This window comes from Anopheles bellator, chromosome 2 (genome assembly GCF_943735745.2).
Source record: "Anopheles bellator chromosome 2, idAnoBellAS_SP24_06.2, whole genome shotgun sequence".
Taxonomy (NCBI): Eukaryota; Metazoa; Arthropoda; class Insecta; order Diptera; family Culicidae; genus Anopheles; species Anopheles bellator.
Window position 1 is genome coordinate 22,477,509 of NC_071286.1, and position 26,941 is coordinate 22,504,449.

At 51.9% G+C, this 26,941-nt stretch overlaps 7 protein-coding genes across 7 annotated transcripts; 3 read left to right on the forward strand and 4 right to left on the reverse strand.

Moving 5' to 3' along the window:
- Nucleotides 1–1,772: 1,772 nt before the first annotated feature.
- Nucleotides 1,773–3,925, reverse strand: LOC131209301 (poly(A) RNA polymerase, mitochondrial). Its single transcript, XM_058202338.1, has 2 exons — nucleotides 3,690–3,925; nucleotides 1,773–3,624 (listed from the first exon to the last, which is right to left on the reverse strand). Exons 1-2 carry the CDS (start codon nucleotides 3,835–3,837, stop codon nucleotides 1,814–1,816), a joined length of 1,959 nt encoding a protein of 652 aa, XP_058058321.1. The 5' UTR covers nucleotides 3,838–3,925; the 3' UTR covers nucleotides 1,773–1,813.
- A 432-nt stretch (nucleotides 3,926–4,357) lies between these two features.
- Nucleotides 4,358–6,840, forward strand: LOC131209581 (ESF1 homolog). Its single transcript, XM_058202678.1, has 2 exons — nucleotides 4,358–5,191; nucleotides 5,250–6,840. The coding sequence occupies exons 1-2, from the start codon at nucleotides 4,430–4,432 to the stop codon at nucleotides 6,834–6,836; spliced, it is 2,349 nt and encodes a 782-aa protein (XP_058058661.1). The 5' UTR covers nucleotides 4,358–4,429; the 3' UTR covers nucleotides 6,837–6,840.
- Nucleotides 6,841–7,129: 289 nt separating this feature from the next.
- Nucleotides 7,130–8,306, reverse strand: LOC131207190 (deoxyribonuclease-2-alpha). The gene is made up of 2 exons (XM_058199802.1): nucleotides 8,178–8,306; nucleotides 7,130–8,114 (listed from the first exon to the last, which is right to left on the reverse strand). Exons 1-2 carry the CDS (start codon nucleotides 8,291–8,293, stop codon nucleotides 7,130–7,132), a joined length of 1,101 nt encoding a protein of 366 aa, XP_058055785.1. The 5' UTR covers nucleotides 8,294–8,306.
- A 307-nt stretch (nucleotides 8,307–8,613) lies between these two features.
- On the reverse strand, nucleotides 8,614–15,816 carry LOC131212801 (mitochondrial proton/calcium exchanger protein). Its single transcript, XM_058206824.1, has 6 exons — nucleotides 15,428–15,816; nucleotides 10,493–12,315; nucleotides 10,164–10,415; nucleotides 9,985–10,089; nucleotides 9,642–9,890; nucleotides 8,614–9,421 (listed from the first exon to the last, which is right to left on the reverse strand). The coding sequence occupies exons 1-6, from the start codon at nucleotides 15,492–15,494 to the stop codon at nucleotides 9,200–9,202; spliced, it is 2,718 nt and encodes a 905-aa protein (XP_058062807.1). The 5' UTR covers nucleotides 15,495–15,816; the 3' UTR covers nucleotides 8,614–9,199.
- A 383-nt stretch (nucleotides 15,817–16,199) lies between these two features.
- On the forward strand, nucleotides 16,200–16,926 carry LOC131210606 (U6 snRNA-associated Sm-like protein LSm1). The gene is made up of 3 exons (XM_058203879.1): nucleotides 16,200–16,360; nucleotides 16,433–16,617; nucleotides 16,683–16,926. The coding sequence occupies exons 1-3, from the start codon at nucleotides 16,312–16,314 to the stop codon at nucleotides 16,851–16,853; spliced, it is 405 nt and encodes a 134-aa protein (XP_058059862.1). The 5' UTR covers nucleotides 16,200–16,311; the 3' UTR covers nucleotides 16,854–16,926.
- A 161-nt stretch (nucleotides 16,927–17,087) lies between these two features.
- Nucleotides 17,088–21,144, reverse strand: LOC131207191 (uncharacterized). The gene is made up of 6 exons (XM_058199803.1): nucleotides 21,032–21,144; nucleotides 20,790–20,965; nucleotides 19,725–20,722; nucleotides 18,237–19,562; nucleotides 17,627–17,991; nucleotides 17,088–17,559 (listed from the first exon to the last, which is right to left on the reverse strand). Exons 1-6 carry the CDS (start codon nucleotides 21,142–21,144, stop codon nucleotides 17,289–17,291), a joined length of 3,249 nt encoding a protein of 1,082 aa, XP_058055786.1. The 3' UTR covers nucleotides 17,088–17,288.
- An 896-nt stretch (nucleotides 21,145–22,040) lies between these two features.
- On the forward strand, nucleotides 22,041–26,523 carry LOC131209739 (exostosin-3). The gene is made up of 2 exons (XM_058202871.1): nucleotides 22,041–24,852; nucleotides 25,566–26,523. Exons 1-2 carry the CDS (start codon nucleotides 22,060–22,062, stop codon nucleotides 25,668–25,670), a joined length of 2,898 nt encoding a protein of 965 aa, XP_058058854.1. The 5' UTR covers nucleotides 22,041–22,059; the 3' UTR covers nucleotides 25,671–26,523.
- Nucleotides 26,524–26,941: the final 418 nt, after the last annotated feature.

A 26,941-nucleotide genomic window follows, 5' to 3' on the forward strand; every position in this document is an offset into this window, starting at 1 on the left:
GTGTGTGTGTGTGTGTGTGTGTGAAGAGGAATCGAAAGCCCTGGGGCGTAGTGTAGCCTTTCTTCCATAGCGGAATCAACCGGCGGTAGAGGTTCCTGCCCCAAACGGGCACTGGCCGAAACGTGCTCTCTGTAGCCCCGTGCGCCCATTCCCAGCCCTTTGGCCCATCCTGTAAATGTTTAGTTACCAAGCATCCTCGATCGATCGATCCTCTGGTTCTCGGCTGCCAAAAGGATCGCTTTCTTCCTTCCTCCTTTTCGTTCTTATCTGTTCACCCTGTACAGTAGTATGTGTTTAGTGTCCGTGCTTAAGTTTAAGTCTTCGGCTAGCGCTTCGAAGCAAACGAGTCAAAACCCTGCAACCTCAAAAGGGCTTCCTTTCCCAAGAGCGAAACCATGCGCCCCTCCTTAGGGCGCCCGACCTTTGTCCTGGACATCATCGGTATCCGCTAAGAATATGTATATGTACTTTGTCAACTTTGCATTCCCAGTTTCTGCCGCCGACTATTCGGTACGGCACAGCGAAGGTGTAACGAACGCGTGGAATGGAGAGATTATAGTAAAAACATTACAAACCCTTTTCGAGCCCATTTATTGAAGTCTGCACTGGAAGCAGTGTGCTCTACTTTGTACGTTGTTAGCGTAGCGTAGTGAAAAACGAGCATCGGAAAAAACATGATTTAAATAATATAAAAGCTTTGGATACTCGGAGCCGGGGGGCTATTTTTATGATTTTTTCTCGACGCATGTTGTTGAAAGTTGTAAATGGTTCTCAGCAAACTCAAGCGTAAAAGTTGCATTCGTACCCCGATCGTGTTTCACCAGGAGGAGCACCTCCCGGAGGATCGAGCACACAGTCAGTCATCATCGTACGTATATCATATCCAATCCGTGCACGCGCACACCTCCCTTCTGTGTTGGTTTGTTGTCGAAACATAAACGGCGTAAGTTGGGTTTGTTTAAGGATTTTTTAATAATAAGAGAGGACGAGCAACACACAAGTAGCATTAGCAAAACTCATGATAATAAACGGTCATTGATGGTAGCACCCGCAGCAAGGTTTGTTAGACAGAGAGAAGGAGAGAATGATCTCTCCACTTTTGTTTTCTGTTATCCATTAGCCGCAGCTCCACTTTTAACATTAGCATTAGCAAAATGGCATCAAAACTCAAGTGCCGCCGTAAGCGACAGTCAAGAAGCCAGTTTAGTCAGCCGGTGCGTTCCACCGGGGTTTAGTTGTAAATATCGCCACTAAAACGAGTGCTGTAAAGGCCCTAAACAAAAGCCCACCTAGCACTACACCACCGCCCGTTGGCACCAATTGGCCACCTTTTAGATTGCACGCATTCAATCCGTAAATCCGCTTGTCGATGGCGCTACGTGTGCTTTCTTCCCAGTGGTATCCCGGCGGCGGCAGCAGCAGTCGCTAGCGCAAATCCAGTGTCAACGTGTGAAACAGCGTATTGTAGCCGGTGCGGCTTAACCGGAACTCACGTAGTCTCGAGCACACTTAGGGGGAAGTAATAATTTTTGGAACACAACTTTGGATCCCTAGCGAAGGGATCAAACTCAAGAGATTTAAACGAGACCAAACCGAAAAAGGGCGGTATTAAGAGGGAGCGAGCAAGAGCATCATGTGGTTGATTTTTAGTGATTACTGTGAACGGTACGAACACACGATTGTATGAAATAAATAGATCGAATAAACACGCACATCATCGGAGACTGGTTACTTCCGGGGAAAGAAAGGGTTTGGCTCGATCATTTCACGTTTATTTTATCTATTGCCGGTGTCATGCGGTGGCGCACCTTTCTCACCGGTGTCTCTTCGTGTTTCGCTTCAGCTTTACAGCCGTTCCCTCGATCGTGGCCCCCCGTGGCAGGGCACTGCCGGCGGGGCCATGATTCCGAACGCCTGCAGATGCATTTAGCTTGCCAATCTCCAACTTTGTCGCCCGCTGTATAGCAGCGATTTGGCTTTTCACGACTGGATTTTGGAGCTGACGTGCGGCCAGATCCTTCTGCTCGTCCGCCGGCACCGCGTCGAAGATGTCCTTCACGTTCAGCATGCGCTTGGTGAAGAACATTTGCGGAGTGATGCGTTCCTGTTGCTTCGAACCGAACAGACTGACCAGCCCCCAGGGCTCGGCGGTGCCCTCGGTGACCGTGTCCTTTCCGTGCGACTCCAGCAACCAGGCGGCATTTCGCACCTGCATTCGGAACAGTTCCGTTTCCTCGAGGTTCACGTTTTTGCTCACGTTCAGCACCGTTTCGAGCGGGTTCACGATGTACATGGGGCTGTGATCGGGCTTCAGGATCGTGGCGCCAAGGTTGAGACTGATCGCGCGCTGATTAAAATCAAACTGCGAGTAAAACTCGAAGAACTGCTGCAACAGCTGCTCAAGTGTGGCGGTGTTGTGGCTCCGGAACGCATCGTAGATTGTGGCACTCTTGAGGAACGTGTGTGCCCATTCGGTTTCCTCATCGTGGCCGAACCGGGTGACGGGTACGGAATCTGGCGCGGTCTGCGCAGCGGCAGCACTCAGCTGCACGAGCCGATTGATCGATGGCAGGACGGGCACATTGGTCTGCTGCAGAAAGAACATGACCAGCATGGTGAGAGAAAAGTTGGTGATCCAATAACCGGGCGTGTGGTTGGTCAGCCCAACGGCCTGTGCCCAGCGCCGAACGGCAAAGGTTAGGGGCCGCACGCGATCATCCAGCTCGCCGAAGAGATACAGCAACTCCGACATGTACACGCCGGCCGTATTATTCATTGTGAGATCGATCTCGAGGTCGAGATGCTCGTGGTGATACTTGACGATCGGGACGCGTGCCTTTAGAATTCGCCGGACACTGTGGACACCCGGCAGAAACAGTTGCAGCACGTCACCGATCGACTCAAGCTGCCGCTGCACCTGTGTCCGTTCGTTCGGGTTGGTCGCTTTGGTGTGGAAGACGAGCCGCGAGTTCCGATCGGGTGGTTCTCCCGAGCGTGAGTCCAAATCTAGGATCACATCCAAATCACACCCCATTCGACCGTACCCGTTGACGGACGATCCGAACGGGTGGGCTAGGGCCTGCGGGAACATCCCCTGGATCGACGATTCAAGCTGCCGCACCGCTAGGAAGCGTAACCGTTTGCCGAGTTCGTTTAGCTTCGTGACGCGGTGCAAGATCGACACCTGATCGTCGACGGACAGGGCGGCCGCTAGCAATCCATTCAGTTCCTGCTCATCAATCGACCGCGTACCGTCGACTAGCGCCAGGACCGGTCTGCTCGGTGGCGACTCCGATCCGGCCACAAGGCGAGGCTTAGGACCCGTGCGGAACCAAAGAAACAGGGACCGAGCGCGAACACCTGGCCGTTCGGTACTGAACACACCCGACTTCACGGCGGCATCGGCTTCGGCCGTGCTGCCAAATTCTAGCAAAATGTAGTGCAGATCACCATCACTGTCCCCATCGACCCGATAGTGGTGTGAAGTGGTGATCTCGCCGAACTGTGAACAGTACCGGTGCAGCTCGTCGTACGATCGCTCAGAGCTTACTTGGACCAGAATGCTACGTCTCGCCTCATCCCGGCGGGCACTGAGCATCGCGTCGAACGTTCGCCGAACGTTTGCTGCAATCAAAGTAGGTGTTAAATTAAGAATTCGCAATTCCGCTGAGGCCACACCAATTCATTACCACTGCAATGCCGCACCGGCCATGAGGATGGGAGGGTACTGTGCGATGTTCGGCCGGCAGCCGCGGCCGGTTGAAGTATCCTCCGAATGAGCCCAAAGTCAGCTGTTTTTTTCGTGCGAAATACCGTCGTGCGGTAGATGTGAAACATTGCGGCGCAGTGACGTCGACAAAGCCCGATTTGCCCGGCGTGTAGGAAACAAACAAAAGCGCCGGAAAAACACCACGAAATCACCGCATTTAACTCGTTACATGATGAGCCTGAATCGCGGTGGCCAGTCGGCTGTCAAAACGGGTTGGTACTACCGCGAGGAAGGAAGAGGTTGCATCATGTAGAAAAGAGACAGCACGAATACACACCCGGTGAAAAGTGTCACGCCATATGTGTAGGGCAAAACATAACCAACATGTTGCAGTTTTGTGCAGTAAACTTTGGAGTTTGTAGCAACAACAATCTAACATTCTCGTTCAGTTTATAAGCCAACCGAAAAACGTAGATTGCAAAAGTAGAACGATAACAATCGGCCTGCTCGGTCTGATACGACCTTTTAGTACACAACCGATGCGCGGTAACATTTTCTTCGGGCGCTCATCAACAAAACCTAAGTTACCAGTCAAACTGTCACTGCAAAGACCATGCCGTTTTGTTTACAACCGTGTTGGACTGCCCATTCCACTGTGGTCCATGAAGATCAGACGAAGAACTTGCCGTTAGTTTCGTATTCCAGCCGCGCCGTTAGGAAATGAAGGAATCGAATAAGAAATCGAAACCAGTGGCGAGCAACAACAAAGGGGTGATGGCACCGGCGAAAGCAGAAGCCTCGACCGCTGGTGGTAAGATATGGGACGACGCACGGTTCGCCCATTTGGTGAGCGATCCTCGTTTCCGGGGGATACCGAAGTCGCAGAAGAAGGTCCAAATCGACAGCCGGTTCAAGTCCATGTTCAAGGATGAACGGTTCAACGTTAAAGCCAAGGTGGACAAGTACGGTCGAAAGCTGCGACCCACGGAAACGGCCGAACTGAGAAAGTTCTACGAGCTGGAGGACGATGCCACCGATGAGGAGGAACAGGAACGCGAACGGGAACGGGAGCAGCGTGCGATGGAAGGACGAACGGACGCGCGAGAAGAGGAATCGGAGGCCGAATCGGATTCCAGTGACGAGCTACAGTTGACCAAAGAAGAAAAGGGGACAGCCTTGTCGGAGAAGGTCAAGAATCGGCTGAGGACGTTTGCGGATGATTTTAGGCGCGGCGAAGGCCGACTGCACTCGGATGACTCTTCGGAGGACAGCTCCTCGGACGACGACGACGAACAGGAAGACGAAGATGAAGTGTTCATCGAGCACGTGTGGGGAGAACTGGATGCCGATGCGGAACACACGGAAGAATCCTCGCATCGGCTAGCGGTTTGCCACATGGACTGGGACCGGATCCGGGCCGTCGATATTATGGTTCTTCTCACGTCGTTCCTTCCCCCGGGATCGTCGGTAAAAAGTGTAAAGGTAAGAACCGGAGACCCGAAACAAAATGTGCGGTGCGTAATCGATGTGTTTTCCACAGATCTACCCCTCTGAGTTCGGCAAGGAACGCATGAAGGAGGAAGAAGAGCGGGGACCGCAAGAACTCACGGTACGTCGTGACGATTCCGAAGAGGAAGAAGAGGATGACGAGGAGGCACAGAAGGAACGGCTTCGGGAGTATCAGCTGAACCGGCTGAAGTACTACTACGCCGTGGCGGAGTGCGATTCGATCGAAACGGCGGACAAGATCTACAAGGAGTGCGACGGCGTCGAGTATGAGAGTACGGCCAACAAAATCGACCTACGGTTTATCCCGGACGATATGGAGTTTGGCGAGGATGAACCGAAGGACAGTTGCACCGAGCTACCGGATATGGGCAAGTACGTGCCCCGTATCTTCAACACATCGGCCCTTCAACAGGCCAAGGTCGAACTCACGTGGGACGAGAACGATCTCGAACGGAAGGAGTTCAACGAGAAGCTTCGAGATGGCAAGTGGGCCCAGATGCCGGAAACGGAACTGAAGAAGTACGTCGCCTGTTCTAGCAGCGACGAAGAAGAAGCAGATGAAACCCGTGCCAGTGGAAAGAAGCGGCAGAAGCGATCCGTTTTGCGCTTACGGGCACCCGAACCGGATGATGAGGACGAAGATTCCGATGATGCGGGAGCACTCGGTGGCAAAGAGAAACGCGACATGATTGCCAAATACAAGGCCCTGCTGAGTGACATCAAGGAAAAGGACCAAGCGGCCGAGGAAGATCAGATCGGGATGGAATTCACTTGGAAGGTGAATGGGGACGACGGAGCCGAAAACGAGAGACAATCCAGCGAGACCGACCACAAGAAGAACCCGCTGCCGGATGATGTGAATCCGTTCGAAAAGATTCTGCAAAAGAAGAAGGAAAAAAGTAAACGCCGGAAGGAGCTGAAGAAGCGCCGCAAACGAGGTGAACTAGTCGAGGGCAGCGATGGCGAACAGTCCGACGCCGGCTCTAGCAGCGACTCGGAAGACGATCTCCCGTACGGCGTCGACCTGAACGATCCATTCTTTGCCAGTGCCTTCGACGAGAAGGAATTTGGTGGACCGAAGCAGAAGGGCAAAAAGAAGGATCCCGAGGCTTTGCGACGGACGAAAGAACGAGAGGAACGGGAAGCGGCCGAAGAGGCACGGCGTCAGGCCGAACTGGAGCTGCTGCTGGACGATGGGGACGATAATCGGGCACACTTCAATCTGCGCGCCATCCAGGAGCGCGAGATCGACTTGAAGGCGGTCTCTAAATCGAAACGGCGCCGCTTGCTGAAGAAAAGCAAACGAGAGATCGAGGAGCAACGCAGTGCACGGGGGGTGCCGAACGGAGGGGACAACTTTGAGGTGGATGTGGAGGATACCCGGTTCGGGGCCATCTACTCGAAGGCGGAGTACAACATCGATCCGACCAATCCGTCGTTTAAGAAAACGAAGGGAATGGAACGGTTGATCGATCACAAGCTGAAAAAGCGCCAGCTTGCCGAAAACGATGCGCGGGACGATGACGAACAGCGAGAGGGGGCGAAAAAGCAACGAAAAGATGTGGCCACCACCATGCTGGTGAAGAGTATCAAGCGGAAAATTGGCCAAGGCACGTGAAAAGGGTTCAACGATCACGTTGAGTTATGTTGAAAATGTGTTTAAAATTAAAGCAACGAGAAAAACAAAGGTAAAATTAGGCAACAATATACATCAAACATACCTTTGGAGGATGGTTGTTCGTCTGATCCTGGCCGTCGATTGTTCGCAACACTTTTCAGTTCAGTAGGTTCGGTTTATCCACCAACTTCAATCACTACAAGTATAAAAACACTACGATTCGCTATGAAAAACTTTATTTCACTTTTCCTTTCTTTCATGCGGTTCACTCCGCGGATTGGCTCCGAAACCAATCATACCCCAAGCTCTTTCGGGCACGGTTCAACACTTCCGACCATCGCCCGGTACAGGCCGGCTACTGGCTTCGACATCCGGCACACACTTCCACCGCCGCGCTGCTTCTGATGCTCCTGCCGATTAATGTCCCCGACGCATACCCACCGACTGGCGGCCGTCATATCGACAGCCCACTTCGAGTGATCCTTGAGCGTTGCGAAACGCTCGCTGGCCCCGATCACCACTTCCCGAACGTTTAACACACTGTGCCGCCGGTCGCGGCCACAGTCGCTCGGCAAGTTACCGGCCCCGTGCTGCCAGCTCTCCACCAGCAATCCCACGTCCAGGGCCGGAGCAATCCAATCGGCGTACAGTTCCTTCTGAAACTGGCGGCTCTTGGCGAACGTGACAAACTCAACTCCACCGCGCGACCGTATCATCTGCTGGCTGTAGAATGGCCCCGATCGGTCGACGGGCAGCATCTGGGCCGCTTTCGAAAGCGACGGGAACTGCTCGGCCAAGGCGGCCGGTACGCGCGACGAGTATACGGTCACTTCATTCTGGACCAGCTGCTGTCCGACGGTTTCCAACTGGGACGCATCGAGCGTGATGCACAGGAAACTTTGGCCGTACAATTGGCCGGTGTGCGGGTACCCGTAGCCGGTGCCGATTTCCGGTGGATACTTTGGCACCGAGTGTATCAGCCAGAACCCGGTGCGTCCGTCCGTACTGAGCACTCCCTTGGTGTGGCCACGCTCGAAATCGGTCGGCCCGTTCGAGGGTTCATCATTGTAGAGGATCGTAAGGAGCGACGATGCGTTGGCAAGTGCGGGATTGATCGTACTTCCCGGCACGCTCGCAGGGTGATCCACGGTGAACCGTGGTTCGTTCCAGCGGAGGATCCCTCGTGAATCGTCGGCCGAAGAAACGTACACGTATCGCAACCCATTCGACGTGGACCCATTTTCAGAGGGTTCCTTCGGCAACTTATAGAGGTAGAACCTGGGGAATTCCGGGTAGGAAGAGTGTGAACTGCATGTGACGACGCGAAGGTGAAGATCTTACCAATCGACTGGTTCACCGTGCTCTAGCCGGCAAGATACCGTATCGTCCGACGGAAGTAGAAGGCCACCCGAGAACGATAGGGCCAGTAAAAGGCTGAACAGAGCGTCACGAAACATTATCGCGTCACAAGCGATTTTGCCGAAAGAAGGCGATCGAATGAAGTGCAAGCCACCGATATAGATATTTCAAATATGGACGCTGTTTGTTTTGAACGTCAAACCCACTCGCTGTACTAAAAGTGCGTTGGTTTGCGTCTCAGCTAAAATTTAAAATTTTAGAATTAAACCGAAAGATGTGTAGTTCTGAGGGAAAAATCACACGAGAATCAGAAAAGCATATGGTTCTTCCAATCGGGTCTTAGAGTCTTTGCAGTATTCAGAATAGATTCTTTCGAAACCCAAACTCGCGTGGAACGTTTGTAATAAATTATCTCTTCTCTTTATTGTACAATAGGCTTATTTATGCGTTCGTTCGTTTCGGTCGCTCTCGCAGTTTAAGCGCCGCACTCTATAGTTCCGCTTTTTAAGCTTCACTTTGCACAGCACCGTGTAATAGGCGAACGCCCAAATTCATTCTAACCCCGTGCATCCTCTGCACGTGGGCTGGACACATATTTTCGCCGCTAACACAACGGCCGATGGATGGTGGACAGTGTACTATTGGGGCGTTCACAGGGAAAAGGTAACTACGGATCGTTCGGCAAGCAAAGCTAACACGGAAGGACACGCGGAGTCACTAGCCAGTAGAAGAAACCGGGAGTACGTTGGCTTATTTAAGATGCAGAATTTATCATATTGACATTAGCAACTCGCTCGAATTCGGGAGCAACACCGTCCCCCGGCAACACCGTTCTTTACTCAGGACGTGCCGCCCAGTTCAGCGCCACCGTGAGGGCCAATTTCAAAAACATAATAAATCGCATTCTGCAAGGAAAATGGAATGAAGAAGACTACGAACGGCCAACGGGAACGAGGAAGGAAGTGGACACAGGTAGACAAACAGAAAGGAGGCAGTTACGAAATTTAAATCATTTTGTCCTTTGGGCCACTGATCCCGCCGGTATCTGTTCGGACCGTCGCTGGCGGCACGTTCACTGGGCCTCCCGTCGACGCCGTCGTCGCTGCTGCTGCTTCGTTCGCCGCTGCTGGTCCATTAATACTGGCGTTTTTCTTCCGCTCTTCGACCACTTTCTGGAGTGCGTCCGCGTCGATGACGGTCGTGACGTGGTCGTCTTCGTTCGATTGCTGCGGAGGAAGTGGGATGTGGGGACGTCGGAGAGTAAGACAACAGTCGAAAGCAAAGGAAAACGGGCGCCTTGAAGATGAGCCCCGGAGATCATGATCTATCGTCGTTTCGTCCTCATTTCGGAGGATTTGACTTCGTCGTCGGCGAAGGCGATGGTGGTGGTGGTGGTGGTGGTGGTGGTGACAGTGGTGGCGTTGATGGGATAGCATCCAAACTGACCTGATTCGAAGAGGGTGGTGGCGGAGCTAGGGAGCTCAAATCCGTCGCCTTGTCCGTCAGCTCCAGCAGCTTCTCCTTTTCCTTCTCCTTCTGCTCCAGCAGCTTCTCTTTGGCTTCCAGGCTCTTGGTGAGCGCCTTCTCGATTTTGTCCTCCGCCTCAAGCACCTCTTCCTTGTCCAGCAGGTCGATCAGCTCGTCCACCTGTTTGGCGCTCAGCTTAACGTTCTCCTTGCCTATCGTTTCGATCACCTTTGCGTGGGCAAAACAAAAAGGCGTTTAGTTAATATGGTAGCTTATGACCTCACCGGGGCCGGCGGCAAACAACTCCAGAGCCCTGCCTTACCTTTAACACATCCTCCACCTTGATCTGGCCATCCTGATCGCCGTCGATTTTGCCAAGGATCTTGGAAATTTGATCCAACCTCGAATCGTCCGTCACGTTTTTGATCTGCATTTGGTGTTTGATAGGGAAATGTGAAATGAGACGAAAAAGCGGGAACGTGTCTCGCTGTGGCGATGTACCTTCTTGATGGCGGACATAAGCTCGTCTATCCGCACCAGCTCTTCGCTGGCCGCCACCGGTGGTGCCTGTACATCGGCGCTCTGCTCCGCCTGCACTCGCACCTGCTCCTTAAGCTGCTGCTCCTGGCGTTCGAGATCCGTCAGCACCGTGTCCATTTTGTTGATCATCGAGTTCACCTTCCGGAAGAGCAGCTTGGCCGCACGCGACTCTCGCACCTGCACTTCGTCCGGATTCTTGGCAGCCGTCACAACCTGCAAAAAGATTGGTGTTTGATTCGATCATCGTACTTCTCGAAAAATGGATCCCGATCGGTTTTCCGCAGTACAACCTCTTGCAGCTCCTGCACATCCTCCTGGTAGTCGGCGATCTCCTCTTTCAGGTCCCGTATTTCCTCCTTTTCCACGAGCAGCGTTTTCTTGTGCTTGGCCAGCGAGTCGAGGGCATCCTCCAGGGCTTCCAGATCCTTGCTCGAAAGCTCCTCGACGACCGTGTGCGGCTGTGGTGGCAGCTGATCGAGCACGACCTTTTGAGCCGGTGCCGGGGCAAAGATGATATCTGCGACCGGTTTCTGCGCTTCGACGACGCCCGGCGCTTCCTCCTTTACAGCGTCCGCCGTCAGCACAGGAGCACCATCGACCAGTTGCTCGCTTTCCTTTTGCTTTTCCTTCTCCTCCTCGCGCTCTTCCCGGATCCGGCGTTCCTCCTCCTTGATGACCTCGATCTTGGTCTTGTTGTCGATCTTGCCCTCCCGCTCACCAATAGCCGCCTTTGTAACGGTGGCGACCGAATCGGGCAGTGACGAAATGGTGGCCTTCAGCTTGTCGCCCGTGGTTGTGTGTTCCGGCAGCATAAGGGCGCGCGATAGCAGCAGCAGCGACGGTGGCACCTTCTCGTTCAGGCTGAGATTTATCCACTCTTGCAACTGCGACTTGAGGCGCTCCTCGGACGCACCGTAGGCTCGCATTCCGCGCGCCCGGCAAGCACCCTGCAGCTCCGACAGGTTCAACGACTCAATACCCTCCTTCTGGATGGTCCGATCGTCTGCGGCCAGATTGCGCAGCTTGAGCCGCAGTTGAAAGCGCAACAAGTTGGATGTGCCGATCGGGGACACCTCTAGCACTCTACATAGGGCCTGCAGCTGCTGGCGAGTTAGGGAATCGAGCGTGATTTCATCCTCGAACAGCTTGGAGAACTTGAGCATCTCCTCGTTCGAGATCGTGAACGTTTCCGATGTGCGGACGCGGGAGAAAAACTCGCTAAAATCTTTTGCCGCCTGCGACCGGTGCTCCTTGTTCTGGACGGACATGTCGTCGAGCGTTTTCTGTAAGAACTTGGCCATTTCCAACTTCACCTTGAGGTTCTGCTTGATCTTGTCTTCGCGCTCGGTTGCCGTCTGGAAGGTGGATGGTAGCATCCCGGGGAACAGCTTGATCGCTATCGGTAGCAGCAGCTCCATGAAGGGCACGATAATGAACACCGAGAACGGTACGAGCCGGAACAAATCGGAGGTGGTCCGAATGAGTAGTCGATGTTCTCGCCGTGTCAGTGTTTTACCGTTCAGCACCCGCCACAACAGCTTCCGGCTAATGTTGATGTCGATGAACAACAACCGGAAACCATGGTAGTAGTGGACAAGCTCAGCCCAGATCCGTTGCTGCAGGGTTTTCTTTACGACCGGAGCGGTGGCTACCACGGCAGCTCCTTGGGTAGTGGTCGCCTGCGGAGCACCACTTTTATCCGCAGCCGAGGTTTGCCCGCCATCGGCAATAACCTTTGCAGTGCCGGCCACGGCATTGTTTGCAGTTGTGGTGGCTGTGGCAGTATGTGTCTGTTGCTGCTGCTGTTCTTTCTCCTTCTCTTTCTGCGTCTTTTTCAGTGTTTGTACCGTGACCTCGACCTTGGAGGAAGGTTGCTCTAGCAACCAGCTGGTGGTGGAAATGCAACGAATGCCGGCCGGATTGCCGGCATATCCGAGGGCATCGAATAGGGGCACAAAAGTAGTCAGACTAGCCGCTCGCTGACTCGTGCCTCGGCCAGTGCTGTTGCTGCCTCCGAGACCGCTGTTCGACAAAAACACCCCATCGTACTGTGCACTTATGATGCCGATTGGCCGTTTCGTGCGAAAGCTTGCGAACCGAATCCGTGCGTGAGCTAAAAGAGCAAGACACAGACAGAAAGAGTTAGATAATTGAATAACGCGATTGAAAACTATTTTAAATGGATGTGTCAATCGCGTACAACTTAGTCACTCCACGCGGGGCATCAAGCATTACGCGATCGTCGAACACTCTTACCCAGATGCACCGGGACGGCAAAATGGCCGAGAAAGAGCAATGCCATCATTTCGGACGCTGCACTGTAAAACGGACAACACTTCGATTCCTGTTCGATCCAGATTCCCACACCCTACGGACCTCACACGGGCTGACCGACCAGTGAAAGTGCGGCGTAAAGTCAAACTGATCACGGTACCGATGAAAGTCCACCGAGAGGACTTTTATTTGCACACAATCGTCGCGGTCGAGGGCAGTGTATTGGTTTTCTATTTGGAGTGCAAAAAACCAAAACACTCAGACACAAACGGAACGAAGATGATCGTGCACTGGGACAACACACCCAGAAACCCCACCGCGATTGCTTACTGTGGCGCGACTGGTCGCCGACCGGTCACTGCTTCCGTCACGACTAGACAGTCAGTCGGCCGGACCTGTGCGGTCGCTGGCGGTGATCGCTAGTTTCGCTCTCTTACCGCCTGAGTTACTTATATTTATATTTTCCTCAGAACAACCGCGGCATGGGATGCCGAGTACTGAGGAATGCGGTCCGAATGCGCCGTGTAACGATTGGCAGTTGTGGGTTTCCTCAATACCATTCCGGGCAACTATCGATAGACGCTGTGTAAGCTGCTTCTAGAAGGAAGCTCATGTTGTTTACATTGAGAGCAAACTTCCTGGCCAAACTGACCAAGCACCAAGTTTGCTTCAATCTTTACGCATCACTTTGTAGGCCCGTCTTCAACTACATAAATCCCGTCTGCCGACCGATAAAAATGCCGACCAAGTTAGTTAAGCAAGCACGTAGAAAGGTGATTTTTTGCACGTAGAAACAATTGCGTCTCGATTGAACCCATTTGAAAATCACATTAAATTTTATTTGCTCTCAGTGTGAATTAACAAAAAAATAAACTACAATCGGAAATGTTTCAATGCAACTTAGCGTGGCCAAACGTAGCGTTATCAACACTTGGTGGTCTACACACCTGCACAACAACGCGAGATAACGAATGCCCGTCGACGGTCTGGTTATTCTTGGCCATAGTACGTCATATCGTGTCCAAAACCCACGACCTCCGATCATCAGCTGAGAGAAACTGGCTCAACAGCCCCGAACTTTTCCGACCAAAACCGTGTTCACCGTGTTATGGATCGAGTGCGAAAAATAAAACAAACCATCTTCGGATTTTCTCACGCGACTTTACATTCGTCCCGTCCCAGTTAGCACTTCGCTGACTTCAAACGCAACGAACGTTTTCGGGGGTCGCCTCAAGACCACAGCGCCGAGAAGAAAGTTCTCAGAGTCATTTGTGCGCCGAGACTGTCAATCCAAAGACTAATGACCTTTTTGACGTTGGCCGCCGTCATCTGGGTCAAAGGTTCAACGAACTGAAGCGGAAGCTGTCGGTCGGTGGTGATTTTATGGGTAATTGTGGCGAGCATAATAGCAAGCAACTGGCCGATCTGAGGCACGCACACCCTAGCCTAGCGGGGGGCGATCGTATGATGATCAACGGAGCATACAATGTACACTCCGATCGCACCACATAATCGAACCGCACGCCGAAGGTCAGGGATAATGCTAGGCACGGGCCTCTCTCGGAAAGGGTGGAAAGCACGCGACAAAACCGTGGTCTTCGCAGGGAGGACACACATACAAGTGAACCGACAGCTGACCGAAGGCGGCAGGGTTTAGTGTTGGTGCGTCCGTGCCCTTCTCCATTGGATGCTGTAGCCGCGACTGCGAATCGCGGAGCGCACGCGCAAGTGGCCGTTGCGACGTCTTTGTGTGTGAAACGGTGCCAGGCCTCGCGATGCACGATTGTGGGACAACGAGCAGCTGATTGTCTCAAACGATGGGAAAACGTTTCGCCTGCCACTTGCGAAAGTGGGTGAAAAAGAAAAACCGGATCAGATCCGCGTCGTTCCGCAAGCGATCTTGTAAAGAAACAGCCACACCATTTCTGCGAGGCACACGATCAATCGATACAAGACGATGGGTTTCGTTGTCATTCAAAGCCGAGCTTGGTTGGCACTTGATCAATAGGTTCTTTTCCTATCGACCGGGCCGGAACGATGAATGATCAGTGGCGGTCTTTGGCTAAGAATAAAAATGAACAAATAAAACATGTCATTACCCATCGTAGCTCATACAAATGATGAAACGTTCCCTTTGGAAGTGCCATACGATGATAGCCATTCCGTTGGACACGCAAGAAAGCAAGTATGTTAACGCAAAGCAAAACAAATGCGTTTCTTCTTTGTCGTCCGATCGTATATAGTCACGATTGATGCTTGCAATTGTCCGATGTGCGAGATCGTGCTGGTGATCGTGCGCGATCACGCTTAACACGCGATCTCCGCCGCTACGCGATGATTAGAAGCCGTTTCCGTGCAACCGGTTTGACGAAATCGATCCGGCCCCGGGAATCTGGTCGAAGCTGTTTACTTTCTAGCGCTGCCGCTAGAAGAGAAACACGCAAATTACATCATCCCCACCATTTTTGACTCACTCCGATCCCCGCCGGCTTACGCACGATGAAATATTCTAGTTCCGCTGATAATTTGCGTTTCAAGACGCACTTCGATAGCGGTCGTTGGTAATCCCTTACAACGTGGGTCAAGCAGCGTGCTTTTCGGTGGCCAAGGGTGGCCAAAGTACACACGATGCAAATGCGATTACACGCGGCGTTCGTAAACCGATGCTCGAACAGCTCGTGTCAAGTCGGTCTGAACTTGGCCTTGAGACCAGCGGGTTTCTGTCGGTACGGCTCGACACAGTTGCAAGAAATCGAAATATAACCACCCCTGAAATTGGCCACCCTTTTCTTCGTGTAGCGATAATGTTTCACTCTTCACTGCGCGTTGTTGCATTACGTAAACGCGCGCGTATGGTAATCTACCAATCGGTCCCAGGCGATTATCTCCGCCGGGCCACTCTCGCGGCCACACGCGGTTGGAGCCTCCAAAAACCAGGGTTCTATACTTACGGTGCACGTTCCGGCAGTAGTGGTTCATCCCGAACAGCTGACTCCGGGACCGCAGCAAAGCGCTCATGGTGGCGGCCTTAGAAGATCCACGTAAACGTTAGCGATTGTTGGTCGAGCTGAAGGGTTGGCAGGACGAAAATGCTGCTTCACTGGAGGCACTGGATAACAACTGCGGCGTTGCGAACGATTCGGATCGGGGAAATTCCGCTTTAGTTACAGGAAATTTTGGTCGCAAGCGATGCACACACCTATGGTTGTTTGGCTCGCACTTGCTCGTCCGTAAATAGGGAAACTTTTACCGGATCTGCTTTTGCCGGAAATCAGCGAAACGTGATGGTGAAACTGTATTTGCGATGACCGTCGAACGGGGAAAAATTTCCATCTCCAAACAACCCGAAAAATTAACGCACCGACGACGAGAATATCGTTCAGGAGAATGACGATTTGCTTTCTTTGCTTTTCCGACCGCAAAGAGTGTTTCTGTTCATCGCGTCAGCTGTCAGCTGTGTGCCTGGTGGAAAAACTACAACCTTTGGAAAGGGCACCTTACTTTTTTCTTTGTTTCGCAGAATCGGTAAAAAATATACACTGAATATGATGTTCTAATTTACGTGTTTTAAAATAAAAAAAACTCTTTCTCTTCTCAAAAATGCTCGCCAAGAAGAGGAAATGTTCGCTGTTCAGAAAGGCCTTTTCCATTCCGCCGCTGAAACGGCACGTCACTGGTTTGTTTACATTCTGTGGCTGATTGTTTACATCGTTTTCAGGCACCATTTAATCGATTGCCGATTGTAACATTTCTGTGCTTTTAATATTAGTAATCCCTGCAATTTTTCTACAGAATCAGTGGCCTCCAACCGGTTCCGGTTTCTAATCGCCTCCCAATGGATAACCCATTGTTCGGGACCGCTCATATGCTGGATGAGGTGGACAGTAAGTAAAGTGAACGAAAATCGTTGCCTCCACCTCGGGAACTGATCGGCGTTTTTCTTTCCAAACGAACAGAAAAGCTTATGGTTCTGCTTCACGACGGGCGCACACTGATTGGTTATCTGCGCAGCGTTGACCAGTTCGCCAACTTGGTGTTGCACCGTACGATCGAGCGGATACACGTCGGCAACGAGTACGGCGACATCCAGCGAGGAGTGTTTATAATCCGTGGCGAGAACGTGGTTCTGTTGGGAGAGATTGTAAGACTTCCGCCGTTTCCCCGATTCTGGGTGTTTTCTAATGCTTCGGAGTATCCTATTCACAGGATCGCGAGAAGGAAAACAACTTACCCCTGAGGGAAATTTCCGTGGACGACATTTTGGATGCACAACGCCGTGAGCAGGAAGCGCGCCAGGAAAAGCATCGCCTGGTAGCGAAGGCACTGAAGGAGCGAGGATTAAACATGAACTCGGAGATGGCACAGGACGAGTTTTAAGGCGAGCCAAGTCGCACGACAGCGAGACATAACACACGTGAATCATTATTATTTTTTAAAAAAAGAACGTAATTTAAAAGGAAAAACACGTTGTTTTCATGCGATCGGAGATGATCATCTTCCAGCAACTATTGTTGCTACCGAACCGCAAAGCATACACCAGTTGTGATCGCCATACTGTTCAAATGTACGTTTATTATCAATTAAGAATCGGTCATTTTATACGGTGGCCGATTAGATGATCGCGTGATTGGCAGCGGAACTTCCGCGTTCCGCTTCTGTCCCTGTTTGATACACGTTCCTTCCTTCGCCGTTGCGGTTCATCGGAAATGTATACAAATTTTGATTGGTTTGTCTTTAACTCAAACTAATACTTGCAAATGCGTTACATTTCATGATCTGTTCTTCTCGTTAAAAAAAATACTTAAAAGCCCCTCACAGAGCGGTTTCGTCCAACTCGAGCTCCGTAGTTTTCGGTTCCGTGGCCGCCGTTGGGCCACGGGTGACGGCAGCAACATCGTCTGGCCGCCCATTAGCAGGTTCAACCGGTGCGTTACCGTCCAGACAGTGCAGCAAACTTTCGCTCATCTTTGATTCACTCAACCGTTCGAGCATTTCGGCCGACGATTCAAAATCATCCGACTGCGTGGCGAACGACAGATCGGTCGGACTTTCGGGCATTACACTGCGGCTGAGCAGATAGTCTCTGTGGAGGGGAAAGCTTTTTACATTGACCATATAACTCAGAAACATTCATTCAACATTCAACTAACCGAAAGTTGGTGGTCAGCGTGTCGGATGACGAAACTGGTTCCGGAGCATCACCACCGCTCAGGAAATGGGCCGCAGAAGATGGTATCGGCGGCAGTCCTATTTCGTCGGCGATCGGTGGTAAACCCGTATCGTTGATTAGCTTTTTGATGCTTTGATCAACGTGCGAAGCCACGCGCCCTGTTGAGAGCAGTAATCCGGCCGGTTCCATCATTGGTTCCGGATCTGACTCTTCGTCCTCTTCACGCAGACTCGAAAAGCTGGCACACGTAGTTGAGAGCAACTGTTGCTGCTGCTGCTGATCCACACCGTTCAGGGTGGCCAACAGTATGACCGGCTTGCGAGAACGCGGTGTCATGATCGATTCCTGGAAAAAAAGGGGCGATAAAGTGTGATGGGACACCGTAACGTTTGAAACGTTCTCGGTATGCCATTCGTTTCAGCTCTTGTTCTAAATTTTCATCGAAACCAGCCACCATCGATTTGGAACCACGCGATACGTGCAAATATTCGGCGAAGCAGAAGAAAGAAGCGTTACTTTGTACATTAGGAGAATTAGGAGGCACGAAGATGAAAATGAAGCGCGAGAAAGTGGTACAATGCTTCACAAACCTGCATCGATTTTGGCATCCTCTGGGTGCTCTTCGTGATCGGCGACATCGAGTTGCGGCCATCGAGCGTGGCCGGACCGGGCGTGCTTGTTAGATAGCTCGTCGGACACCCGCCACGGTCAGTTGCTGCTTCCAGCGCATCGTTCTGATCACTTTTGCGAAGCATCCCCGACCATCCGGGCCGGCGAAGCTCTGCGCCGTGGAAAGTTTCTCTCGAGCCATCGCAACTACCGATACCGGTGCTCGTAGCAAAAAAAGATACAGCCGAACGGTCGTAAATATTTGCCACCGTAGAGCTCGACCGTGGCGGCCTTCCGTCCTTCGTGTCGCACCGATCCACGCTTTCACTCGACCGCCGATGTGTGTTGTTTTTCTTGTTCGATTTGCTATCGCTACCGAACGGAAACCGCAGGTTACCCATCGACACACCCTTGATTAGTTTGTTTTTAAAAAAGGTGATATTTTTCCGTTGCTTCGTTGCGCTGCCGACCGTGACCGACGGGGTACCGGTTTTAGAACCTCCGGCCGTTGATGGCCCATCGTCTGCGTCGCCTTCTTCGACGAGCAAATTGGTGGTTGTGGGCAGCGCACGATAGCAGTGTTTCCGGTGAACGATCGCACTCAGATTCGGTTCCGATCGATACCGGGAGCGACTTTCGCCGAGTGTTGACGAACAGCCAGGAATGGGCGATGGTCCGTAACGCTCGTCCTCGGTGTCGCTAAGCACTCGATCCGGCAGCAATCCGGGCGAAAATTCTTCATCGTCCGTTGATTCAGTATCGCCGTCGGTGTTGCGATAGTCGTGATTGTTGCCGTTGAGACTATCGGCACTCAAATCGTCGTCTTCTCGTTCGACAAAATCCTCATCATCTACGGAGGGTGAATATTGGCTCGCTTCGTCGTCGGGGGCGAAACGCACCACTGCCACCGATCGGGGACGTTCCTCTTCCTCCGAACGATCACCCTCAAGGCGGCTGCGTTTTCGCTCCGTATGCGATTCGTCGCCCGATGCTGCGGTGTGCATAGCGGATGATGGGGTGGTCGTCGTAGCCGATCCTGTCACTTCCGTTGACCTTCGTTTGTGGTCTTTCGTCTGTTGTTCAATATCCCGTTGGCTCACATCAATGACCGGCGATCGAGTTTCCGAGCCTACTTTCAAGGACTTTTGCTTCGATCCAGGAGTTCCGGATCCGGATAGTAGTGACGAGGCCGGAAGTACGGAAGAACGTTTCAAGGGTACCGGAGAGCTGTTGGATGAAGAGGATGATGCCGGGCTCTGGAAGAGAATACGCTGTTTCGCGCCATGGTAGCTGCTCCCGTTAGGTGTCTGTTAATTCAGAAAGTTAGTGGATTGATGGTGTTCGTGTTAAAAGATGCGTTATGGACGGTGTTAGGAACGATGAGAACACAAAATACATGCCACATAGCACACATTCACGCAACAGGCTGAAGAGTTCCTTCTTTCCCGTGACTCCCGATAATGGCTTACCTGGAAGAGCGTTGGCGTTTGGGTGCCACCGGAGGCACCCGATCGTTTCGGGGTTCGCGACATTAGCGACTTGTGGAAAATGTGCCGCTTGATGGAATCACCGAACGATCGTGGATACTTTGGCCCTACGCTACCCCCGGACCCAGCACCGCCAGACCCGGCGGTGCCATTCTTCTCGCGCAGCATCAGCACCTGCAGCGGTGTTCCGTACCCGTTCTGGCGATTAAACTTGCTAACCAGCTTCTTCTTTTTGGACGACTCCGGCAAACTCTGGATGTGAGCGTACAGTTGGGCCAGAGCCGTGTCAGTCGAGTTCATGATGTGTGCCTCAGCCGTCTTCTCCCGATCGACGAACGTATAGACCGTGTTGGCGACCGAATCGGAGGTTGTCGATTCGTTCAGGATATGCTCGGGGGACATAGTTTTGCGGCGTTTCTGCTCCACAAAGTACATCCGAATGTCGGTGGCCAGTTTCGTGGGAATGTGAAAGAGTCGGGCACCGGTTTTGATCATAAACTCGATGATAGCGAACATCTGAGAGGCCGTTTCATGCAGTGCATTGGCTGAGAGCTTCCGCGGGCAGATCAGGTGAGGCGTGAAGAGTGTAGCCAGGTTTACGGCCGACATCTTGTTGGTCGTTTGATGCTGGACCGTTTGGTACAGCAGATCGATGATGCATCGGAACAGGCTATGGTTCTCTTCGGGCAGTAGCAGTAACAGTAGTTGGAGCGCATTCAGCAGCCAGTCTTCCCCACGGCCCGGTTCACTCTCTTTGGTAGTGAAGCTTTCCGCTACCTGCCGGTACGCCGGATAGTACAACTCGGTCAGCAGCGGTTCGGAGAGCTCGGACAGGAAGTTTTTCAGCACACTGGCACAATCGTGTGCCGTGTAGTCACCCTGATCGAGGTGCAGTGCGTTTCCCTGCACGAGCAAGTTTTTTAGCTCGTTCTGGCGCGTGAGTGATCCCGTTTTACGAAATATGCCCTCCTGGGAGATGTCTAACAAGCAGAGAGAAAAGCACATGATCACACGGGTCTTGCCAGCGGATCAACTATCGACACTTACTGTGTTCCTGTTCGAGGAAGGCAATCAGCTGCCGGAGGTTGTCGATGATTGCGGCGGTCAGGGTGGTCTTTGCCGTCTCGGGCGACGTCGCCTTCACCGAGGTACATCCTTTGGCCTTCTTGTGGAACCCTTTCCATTTCTTGTTCTTATGTTTGTCCACCTCGACGGGATCGTTTCTGAAGGGGAGTGCCGTCAAGTGTCGTAAGTAAAGGTACGGACCTCGCACCCGCAGCACCACTTACTCTGTATCCGTGTTGAGATCCAACACAAACGACAGGTGCATTCGCACGAGCGTCACAAACTGCTCCGGATGCTCGTCCTGCAGGCGTTTTGCCGTCTCTTGATTGAACCGCATATTAGCGGCATTCTCTTCCGTTTCCATACTTCTCTCTTGACCTTTGCTTGGATTTTTGGTTTCCCCTTTGGTTTCCGCTAGGGCAGCTTAGCATCTGCTAACTTGGGCGTTGGCGACTGAGATCGTTCCAAGCCTGCACGAAATAGCTTCAACGAAAGCCACTTGCGGACGAAGCATAATGTCTCTCGCTGCAATATTACAGACCAACCCGATACGACACACTTAAAAACACGCAAAACGAACACTATACCACAAAAATCGTAAGCCAATGTTGCATTGTTTTAAACCCTCCGCTGTTGAAAAGCACTTTTGCGGTTTGCTTGGTTACTTCCCGAACTGTCAAAATTTGGATTTCAAATTACAAGCTGCGCGATTCGAAAAGGCTTTTTGTGTCAAACGTCACCTTCTCAACCGTTTGACGGTAAACCATCGCCTGGAGGACCACTGTAGTTTTCAGCCAAATTATAATTTTAGTGAACTAAACATCAATAGCTAATGAGTAAGTAAGGAAGTAAACAAGCAAGTAAATTAATGAGCACAACCACTTTCCTCAGAATAAAGAATAATAAAACCAGCCATGTATATTTTAGACATTTTCTCTTCTTTTTCTTCTTTGTTAGATTGCTTTTATTTGTCAACACTCAGTGCTGTCAGTGAGCAAAACAAAACTTCCACAAGGATTTTCGTTGTCGAATTGATCGCTAGTGAAAATCATGATTTAAGGAATCTGAATTTAAGGAAAGTCCGGAATCTAGGGACACCATGTGCGTTTTCGGTCAGTTGTGAATAGTGTCGTCAGTGGGTTGCGCCAGTGAAAAAGGAAGCATTCAGTCTCAGCACAATCCTACGGTCCAGAACAAAATGCTGTAAGCCTATCTCGGCGCCAGAAAGGATAACCGCGACCAACCGAAAACGATGACCAACTACGAGGCTCTCGTCGGTGGCGGCAGTGGTGGGCTGATTGGTGCCGGTGGCGTATCCGGGAATGGAAGTCTGTGGTATTGGCTGAAGCACATGAAGCTGTACCGGGTCGTGGGCCTGGTGGCGATCTGCCTGCTGACAGTTCCGTTCATCTTCTATCATCTGCTGCTGAGCGCCGAATCGGGTGTACCGCATAACGACATCCACCGGACGCGGTCTCAGCTCGACACGTTCGAGGAGGTCAGCCCTCTGAAGGCAGCGGATCTGAAGCTGCGTATCGATGAGATGCTACGCATTAAGGGCACGGTATCGCTTGAGCTGCGTGACCTCGAGTCACGCCGTCAAAAGCTACAGTCCGACATTGGACTGTACAATCAGAAGATTGATGAACTCAAACAGGAGCTTGCCCGCCAGCAGACGGAGCTGGATCGGTTGAAGATTTCGGTCGAGCAGGCACAGGTTGCGCAACGGGAGGCGGTCCTACGCAACACACCCGAACTGGCTCTACCGAAAGCCCTGTTCTCGGACTCCCTACCGGCCGCGGTTCGCCCGGCCGGAGGCGAGCAAAGAAGGGCCTGTAAGATGAGCTCTTGTTTCGATCATTCCCGGTGCAGCCTGACGTCCGGCTTTCCGGTGTACCTGTACGATCCAGATGCAGCACCCGTCGTGAACGCAGGGTACGATATCGATGGGTTCCTCAAGACTACCATCAAGCAAACGCTCGGCTATAATGCGCACTTGACGACCGATCCGAAAAAGGCGTGCGTTTTTCTGGTCCTGGTCGGTGAGGCCCTGCCGGAGCACGAGGCGGTGATGAAGAACAATCGCTACAGCGCACCGCAGCCACAGGCTGATCGATCGTCTGCGGCGGAGATGGGTAGTTTGAACACTACGCGCCTTCGGTCGCTCCCCTATTGGGGTGGCGATGGTCGAAACCACGTGCTGCTGAACTTTGCGCGTCGAGAGATCGGAACCGGGGCCGGAAATATTTTACGCGGCACTGCTGACCTCGACACCGGTCGGGCGATGCTGGTACAGTCGAGTTTCGAGGAGAATCAGTTCCGTGCCGGGTTCGATCTAATTGCGCCGCCAATCCTGGGACCACCGGGGGGTGACGTTTGGCAGGAATGCGTCCCGATGCTACCGGCCCGCAGGAAGTATTTACTCAGCTTCCAGGGAGAGTTGATGAATGGCCAGAACGGAACGATGTCAGCGCACGGCAACGATGACACGGAATCGGACACCGTCGATGAGTTTATTATTGAGCACCTGAAGGACATGTCATCGGGGCGAACACAGGATCACTTTATGCTGCAGTTTGAGTGTGTGCCGGCCACGGAACAGCGAAACCCGACCAACGTGCGCGATTGGTCACTGTGTGGGACGGATAATTCGCGCAAATCCGTGTTGAAGGATTCCACATTTGCGTTGCTGCTGGCGCCGAGCGGAACAGCCGTCAGCTCGACGTTGCTCCAGGCGCGGCTCTACGAAGCCCTACGGGCCGGAGCCATTCCACTCATCCTCGGTGGTGACCAAGTGACGCTTCCCTACGCCGAAACGATCGAATGGCGCCGAGTGGTGATCGCACTGCCGAAAGCGCGCATCACCGAGCTGCACTTTCTGTTGCGGGCCATCCCCGACGCCGATCTGCTGACGATGCGGCGGCAGGGACGACTCGTCTGGGAGCGTTACCTCAGCTCGGTGCAGTCCACCGTCGACACGATCATCGCCAGCCTGCGCGATCGGCTGGGCATCCCACCAAAACCGGTCCCAGCCGTGGTAGCGCACAGTGTGTTCAACGCGTCGTTTGTGCCGCTCAAATCAGATCCCGTGATCGACAGCGAACCAGAAGAATCGCTCGGCCCGATCGAACCACCGTACCCGAGTCCAGCCTTCCGACGCAACTATACCGCGGCGTTGATGCAATCGCGCGAAATGTGGAATGATTGGGCCGATCCGTTCGCGCTCTATCCGCAGCTACCGTTCGATCCGGTCCTACCATCGGATGCTAAATTCGTGGGATCGCACATGGGCTTCCGACCGATCGGAAAGGGAGCCGGTGGGGCCGGCAAGGAGTTTGGTGAATCGCTGGGCGGTAACTATCCGCGGGAACAGTTCACGATCGTCATCCTGACGTACGAGCGGGAGCAGGTGCTGATGGATTCCCTTGGACGATTGTACGGATTGCCGTACCTTCACAAGGTGATCGTCGTTTGGAACTCGCCGAAGCCACCGCTGGAAGATTTGCGATGGCCCGACATCGGGGTGCCGGTGCATGTGGTACGGGCACCACGCAATTCCCTAAACAATCGCTTCCTGCCGTTCGATGCGATCGAAACGGAAGCGGTACTGTCGGTGGATGACGATGCGCATCTCCGGCACGACGAGATTCTGTTCGGATTCCGGGTGTGGCGTGAACACCGGGATCGGGTGGTCGGCTTCCCGGGGCGCTTCCACGCGTGGGACGTGAACACACTCGACTCGTGGAACTACAACTCAAACTACAGCTGCGAGCTGAGCATGGTGCTGACCGGGGCCGCTTTCATCCACAAGTACTACACCTACCTGTACACATACGCGCTGCCGCAGGCCATCCGCGACAAGGTGGACGAGTACATGAACTGCGAGGACATTGCAATGAATTTCCTTGTGTCGCACGTAACGCGCAAACCACCGGTCAAGGTGACCTCCCGGTGGACGTTTCGGTGTCCAGGTTGTCCGGTTTCGCTCAGCGAGGACGATACTCACTTCCAGGAACGCCACAAGTGCATCAATTTCTTTACAAAGGTAAGCGCATTCTATTGACAAAGTGGAGCTAAGTTTATTGCAGATTTAAAGTTATGAGTAAAAATCATACTGCTCCCGATCCAAGCCTTCATCGGCCATCACGGCTCGGGACGTAGATGGACGACAGTCGGTCACCTTGCTTTTCTTAGAAGAACAGCCTTGGTCGGATTCAATGTGCTTCACCTTTAATTTGGGATTACCTATGCAAGGCCCACTTTCTGATTTGAGTTCCAGCACGATCTGGTTTTTCCGCGCCATCTCTTTTTCGTCCAGCGTCGTGGACGGATCGTTCAGATTCTTGGGACCAATTTGTTTCGAGTGTAGCTCCAAGACGGTCGTCAGTGTCGGCTCATTGAGGCTGTTTGGAAATGGTTTCCTTTTTGAGGCTTTCTTTTCAAGTCGCGCTTCCTGTCGAACTGGTGTTACGGGATCCATACTGTCGATGCGATTCTTCAGTTTTTGAGTTCAAGCCTCCGTGCAAAGCCTGCGATGGAAATTGGTTCAAGTCGTTATGAATAAGTTTGACAGTTTGTTTCTGCGCGGCTTGCTAGAGCAGATTAATGAACAACATCTGAATCTAACACGTCATTTACAAAATACTGTCAGATTTTGTTTTAGTACAATTCAAAATATTATCACAGCAAAAGCTCAAAATATTATTTATATTTATTTTTTATTATAATGTTCTCTTGTTTGCTTGTTTCTTCTCACAGGTCTTTGGCTATACACCGCTGCTGAACACGCAGTACCGGGCGGACTCGATCCTATTTAAAACGCGCATCCCGCATGACAAACAGAAATGCTTTAAATTTATCTAAACTCCGAATCTTTACACTTCTCATCGACCCCACACATGCACATTAAACAAATTCATTCCGTCCGTTTGTCAGCAGGCGGCACGATGCTGGTGCGGACCGTGAAGAGTTACCAAAGCCAGCGCACCCGCAATGGATGTTCCGGAAAGCGATCTGCCTACGTCACTACGACAAAACTCACAGCTGGCTGCTCTTTAGATGATTGATACGACGTAGCATAATGAAACGATGGAAATTATTTCGACGCTACGCGGGGAGACGATGCTTTAGCATCTCGTTATCTTCGATGACGACGATGTCTCATTGACTTGACTGTGAAAGATGCCATGCGTAGATTAGGAACCGTATTGTAGTGCACAGATAAATTAAACAATGTTCTTATATCTGTCCGAAGATATATACACAAATGCTAACACAATATGACGCATAAGCTACGAGTGCAATCGAATTGTTTTCATAAGCTACAGAGTTGAAGGGGAGATTCTGTGTACTGTTGAGCTGCTATCAGAAATAACCGGATCCGGTTGGAAGTTAACACCGTTCGAGAACGTCACCAAAACAAGCCTGGCAGCTAGTTTTTATGGTTTTTAGCTATACGATTAAGTAGACAAACAACGTTATAAAACATGTACGATTAGGTTAAGCGGACTATTGTAGTTATGAAACTAAACAAAACAAAACCTAGCTCCCTAAGATTCGACTGTACTCGCATCGATTCGATTAGGTCGATCAGAGCATGTTTACTTGTGTTTTTCCTTGGACCCGACCGCGATTGCAAATCCTTCGTTAGCAAACGATAGCTGAAGGTAAACATAATGCATTAATTGTTGTAAAGTTCTTTTCGAATACAACTTTCATGATATCACGAAGGAATATGTGTTTTAGTTAAAAGCGCTGAGCCCAGTGTTTCATAAAGGGTATCCGTCAGATCGCTGGTCTGCACGTGTTACCTGACACACGTTGAACGAAAGAAATTTCGGCACGCTGCATCGTTGCTCTGGCGTTGTTCAGCCAGCTCTTGGACGAAACACAGAAGGAAAGATTGCCTTCAACATTGTGCGTGTTGTGAGGATGGCTTTTGCCGTTTCGCAAAGCTCTCGTCTGTGCTTTGATCGTTTGAGCCAACCACCAGGCGCCTCCATTGCGTTTTCCCGTAGCATCCTGGAACCAGCCGAAAGAAGACGAAACCATCCTGGAAGACGAAAGAGTAGGAGAATACTTGGATCCATCGCTGTCTCTCTTTCTCTCTTCCTGGATGACTTAAAATCGATTCG

Excerpts from the sequence above, each read along its gene's own strand:
- LOC131209301 (XM_058202338.1), bottom strand. The coding sequence starts at position 3,837 with ATGTTTCACATCTACCGCACGACGGTATTTCGCACGAAAAAAACAGCT. Across the intron at positions 3,625-3,689 it reads GCCGGTGCGGCATTGCAGTG|CAAACGTTCGGCGAACGTTC; the intron begins GTAATGAATTGG and ends CTTTGATTGCAG.
- LOC131209581 (XM_058202678.1), top strand. The coding sequence starts at position 4,430 with ATGAAGGAATCGAATAAGAAATCGAAACCAGTGGCGAGCAACAACAAA. Across the intron at positions 5,192-5,249 it reads CGTCGGTAAAAAGTGTAAAG|ATCTACCCCTCTGAGTTCGG; the intron begins GTAAGAACCGGA and ends TGTTTTCCACAG.
- LOC131207190 (XM_058199802.1), bottom strand. The coding sequence starts at position 8,293 with ATGTTTCGTGACGCTCTGTTCAGCCTTTTACTGGCCCTATCGTTCTCG. Across the intron at positions 8,115-8,177 it reads CACGGTGAACCAGTCGATTG|GTTCTACCTCTATAAGTTGC; the intron begins GTAAGATCTTCA and ends GGAATTCCCCAG.
- LOC131212801 (XM_058206824.1), bottom strand. The coding sequence starts at position 15,494 with ATGAGCGCTTTGCTGCGGTCCCGGAGTCAGCTGTTCGGGATGAACCAC. Across the intron at positions 12,316-15,427 it reads CTACTGCCGGAACGTGCACC|CTCACGCACGGATTCGGTTC; the intron begins GTAAGTATAGAA and ends TTGCTCTTTTAG. Across the intron at positions 9,891-9,984 it reads AGGTGGAGGATGTGTTAAAG|GTGATCGAAACGATAGGCAA; the intron begins GTAAGGCAGGGC and ends GCCCACGCAAAG.
- LOC131210606 (XM_058203879.1), top strand. The coding sequence starts at position 16,312 with ATGGATAACCCATTGTTCGGGACCGCTCATATGCTGGATGAGGTGGAC. Across the intron at positions 16,361-16,432 it reads TATGCTGGATGAGGTGGACA|AAAAGCTTATGGTTCTGCTT; the intron begins GTAAGTAAAGTG and ends CCAAACGAACAG. Across the intron at positions 16,618-16,682 it reads TGGTTCTGTTGGGAGAGATT|GATCGCGAGAAGGAAAACAA; the intron begins GTAAGACTTCCG and ends TCCTATTCACAG.
- LOC131207191 (XM_058199803.1), bottom strand. The coding sequence starts at position 21,144 with ATGCGGTTCAATCAAGAGACGGCAAAACGCCTGCAGGACGAGCATCCG. Across the intron at positions 20,723-20,789 it reads CTTCCTCGAACAGGAACACA|ACATCTCCCAGGAGGGCATA; the intron begins GTAAGTGTCGAT and ends TCTGCTTGTTAG. Across the intron at positions 17,560-17,626 it reads ACGCTGACCACCAACTTTCG|AGACTATCTGCTCAGCCGCA; the intron begins GTTAGTTGAATG and ends TCCCCTCCACAG.
- LOC131209739 (XM_058202871.1), top strand. The coding sequence starts at position 22,060 with ATGACCAACTACGAGGCTCTCGTCGGTGGCGGCAGTGGTGGGCTGATT. Across the intron at positions 24,853-25,565 it reads GCATCAATTTCTTTACAAAG|GTCTTTGGCTATACACCGCT; the intron begins GTAAGCGCATTC and ends TTCTTCTCACAG.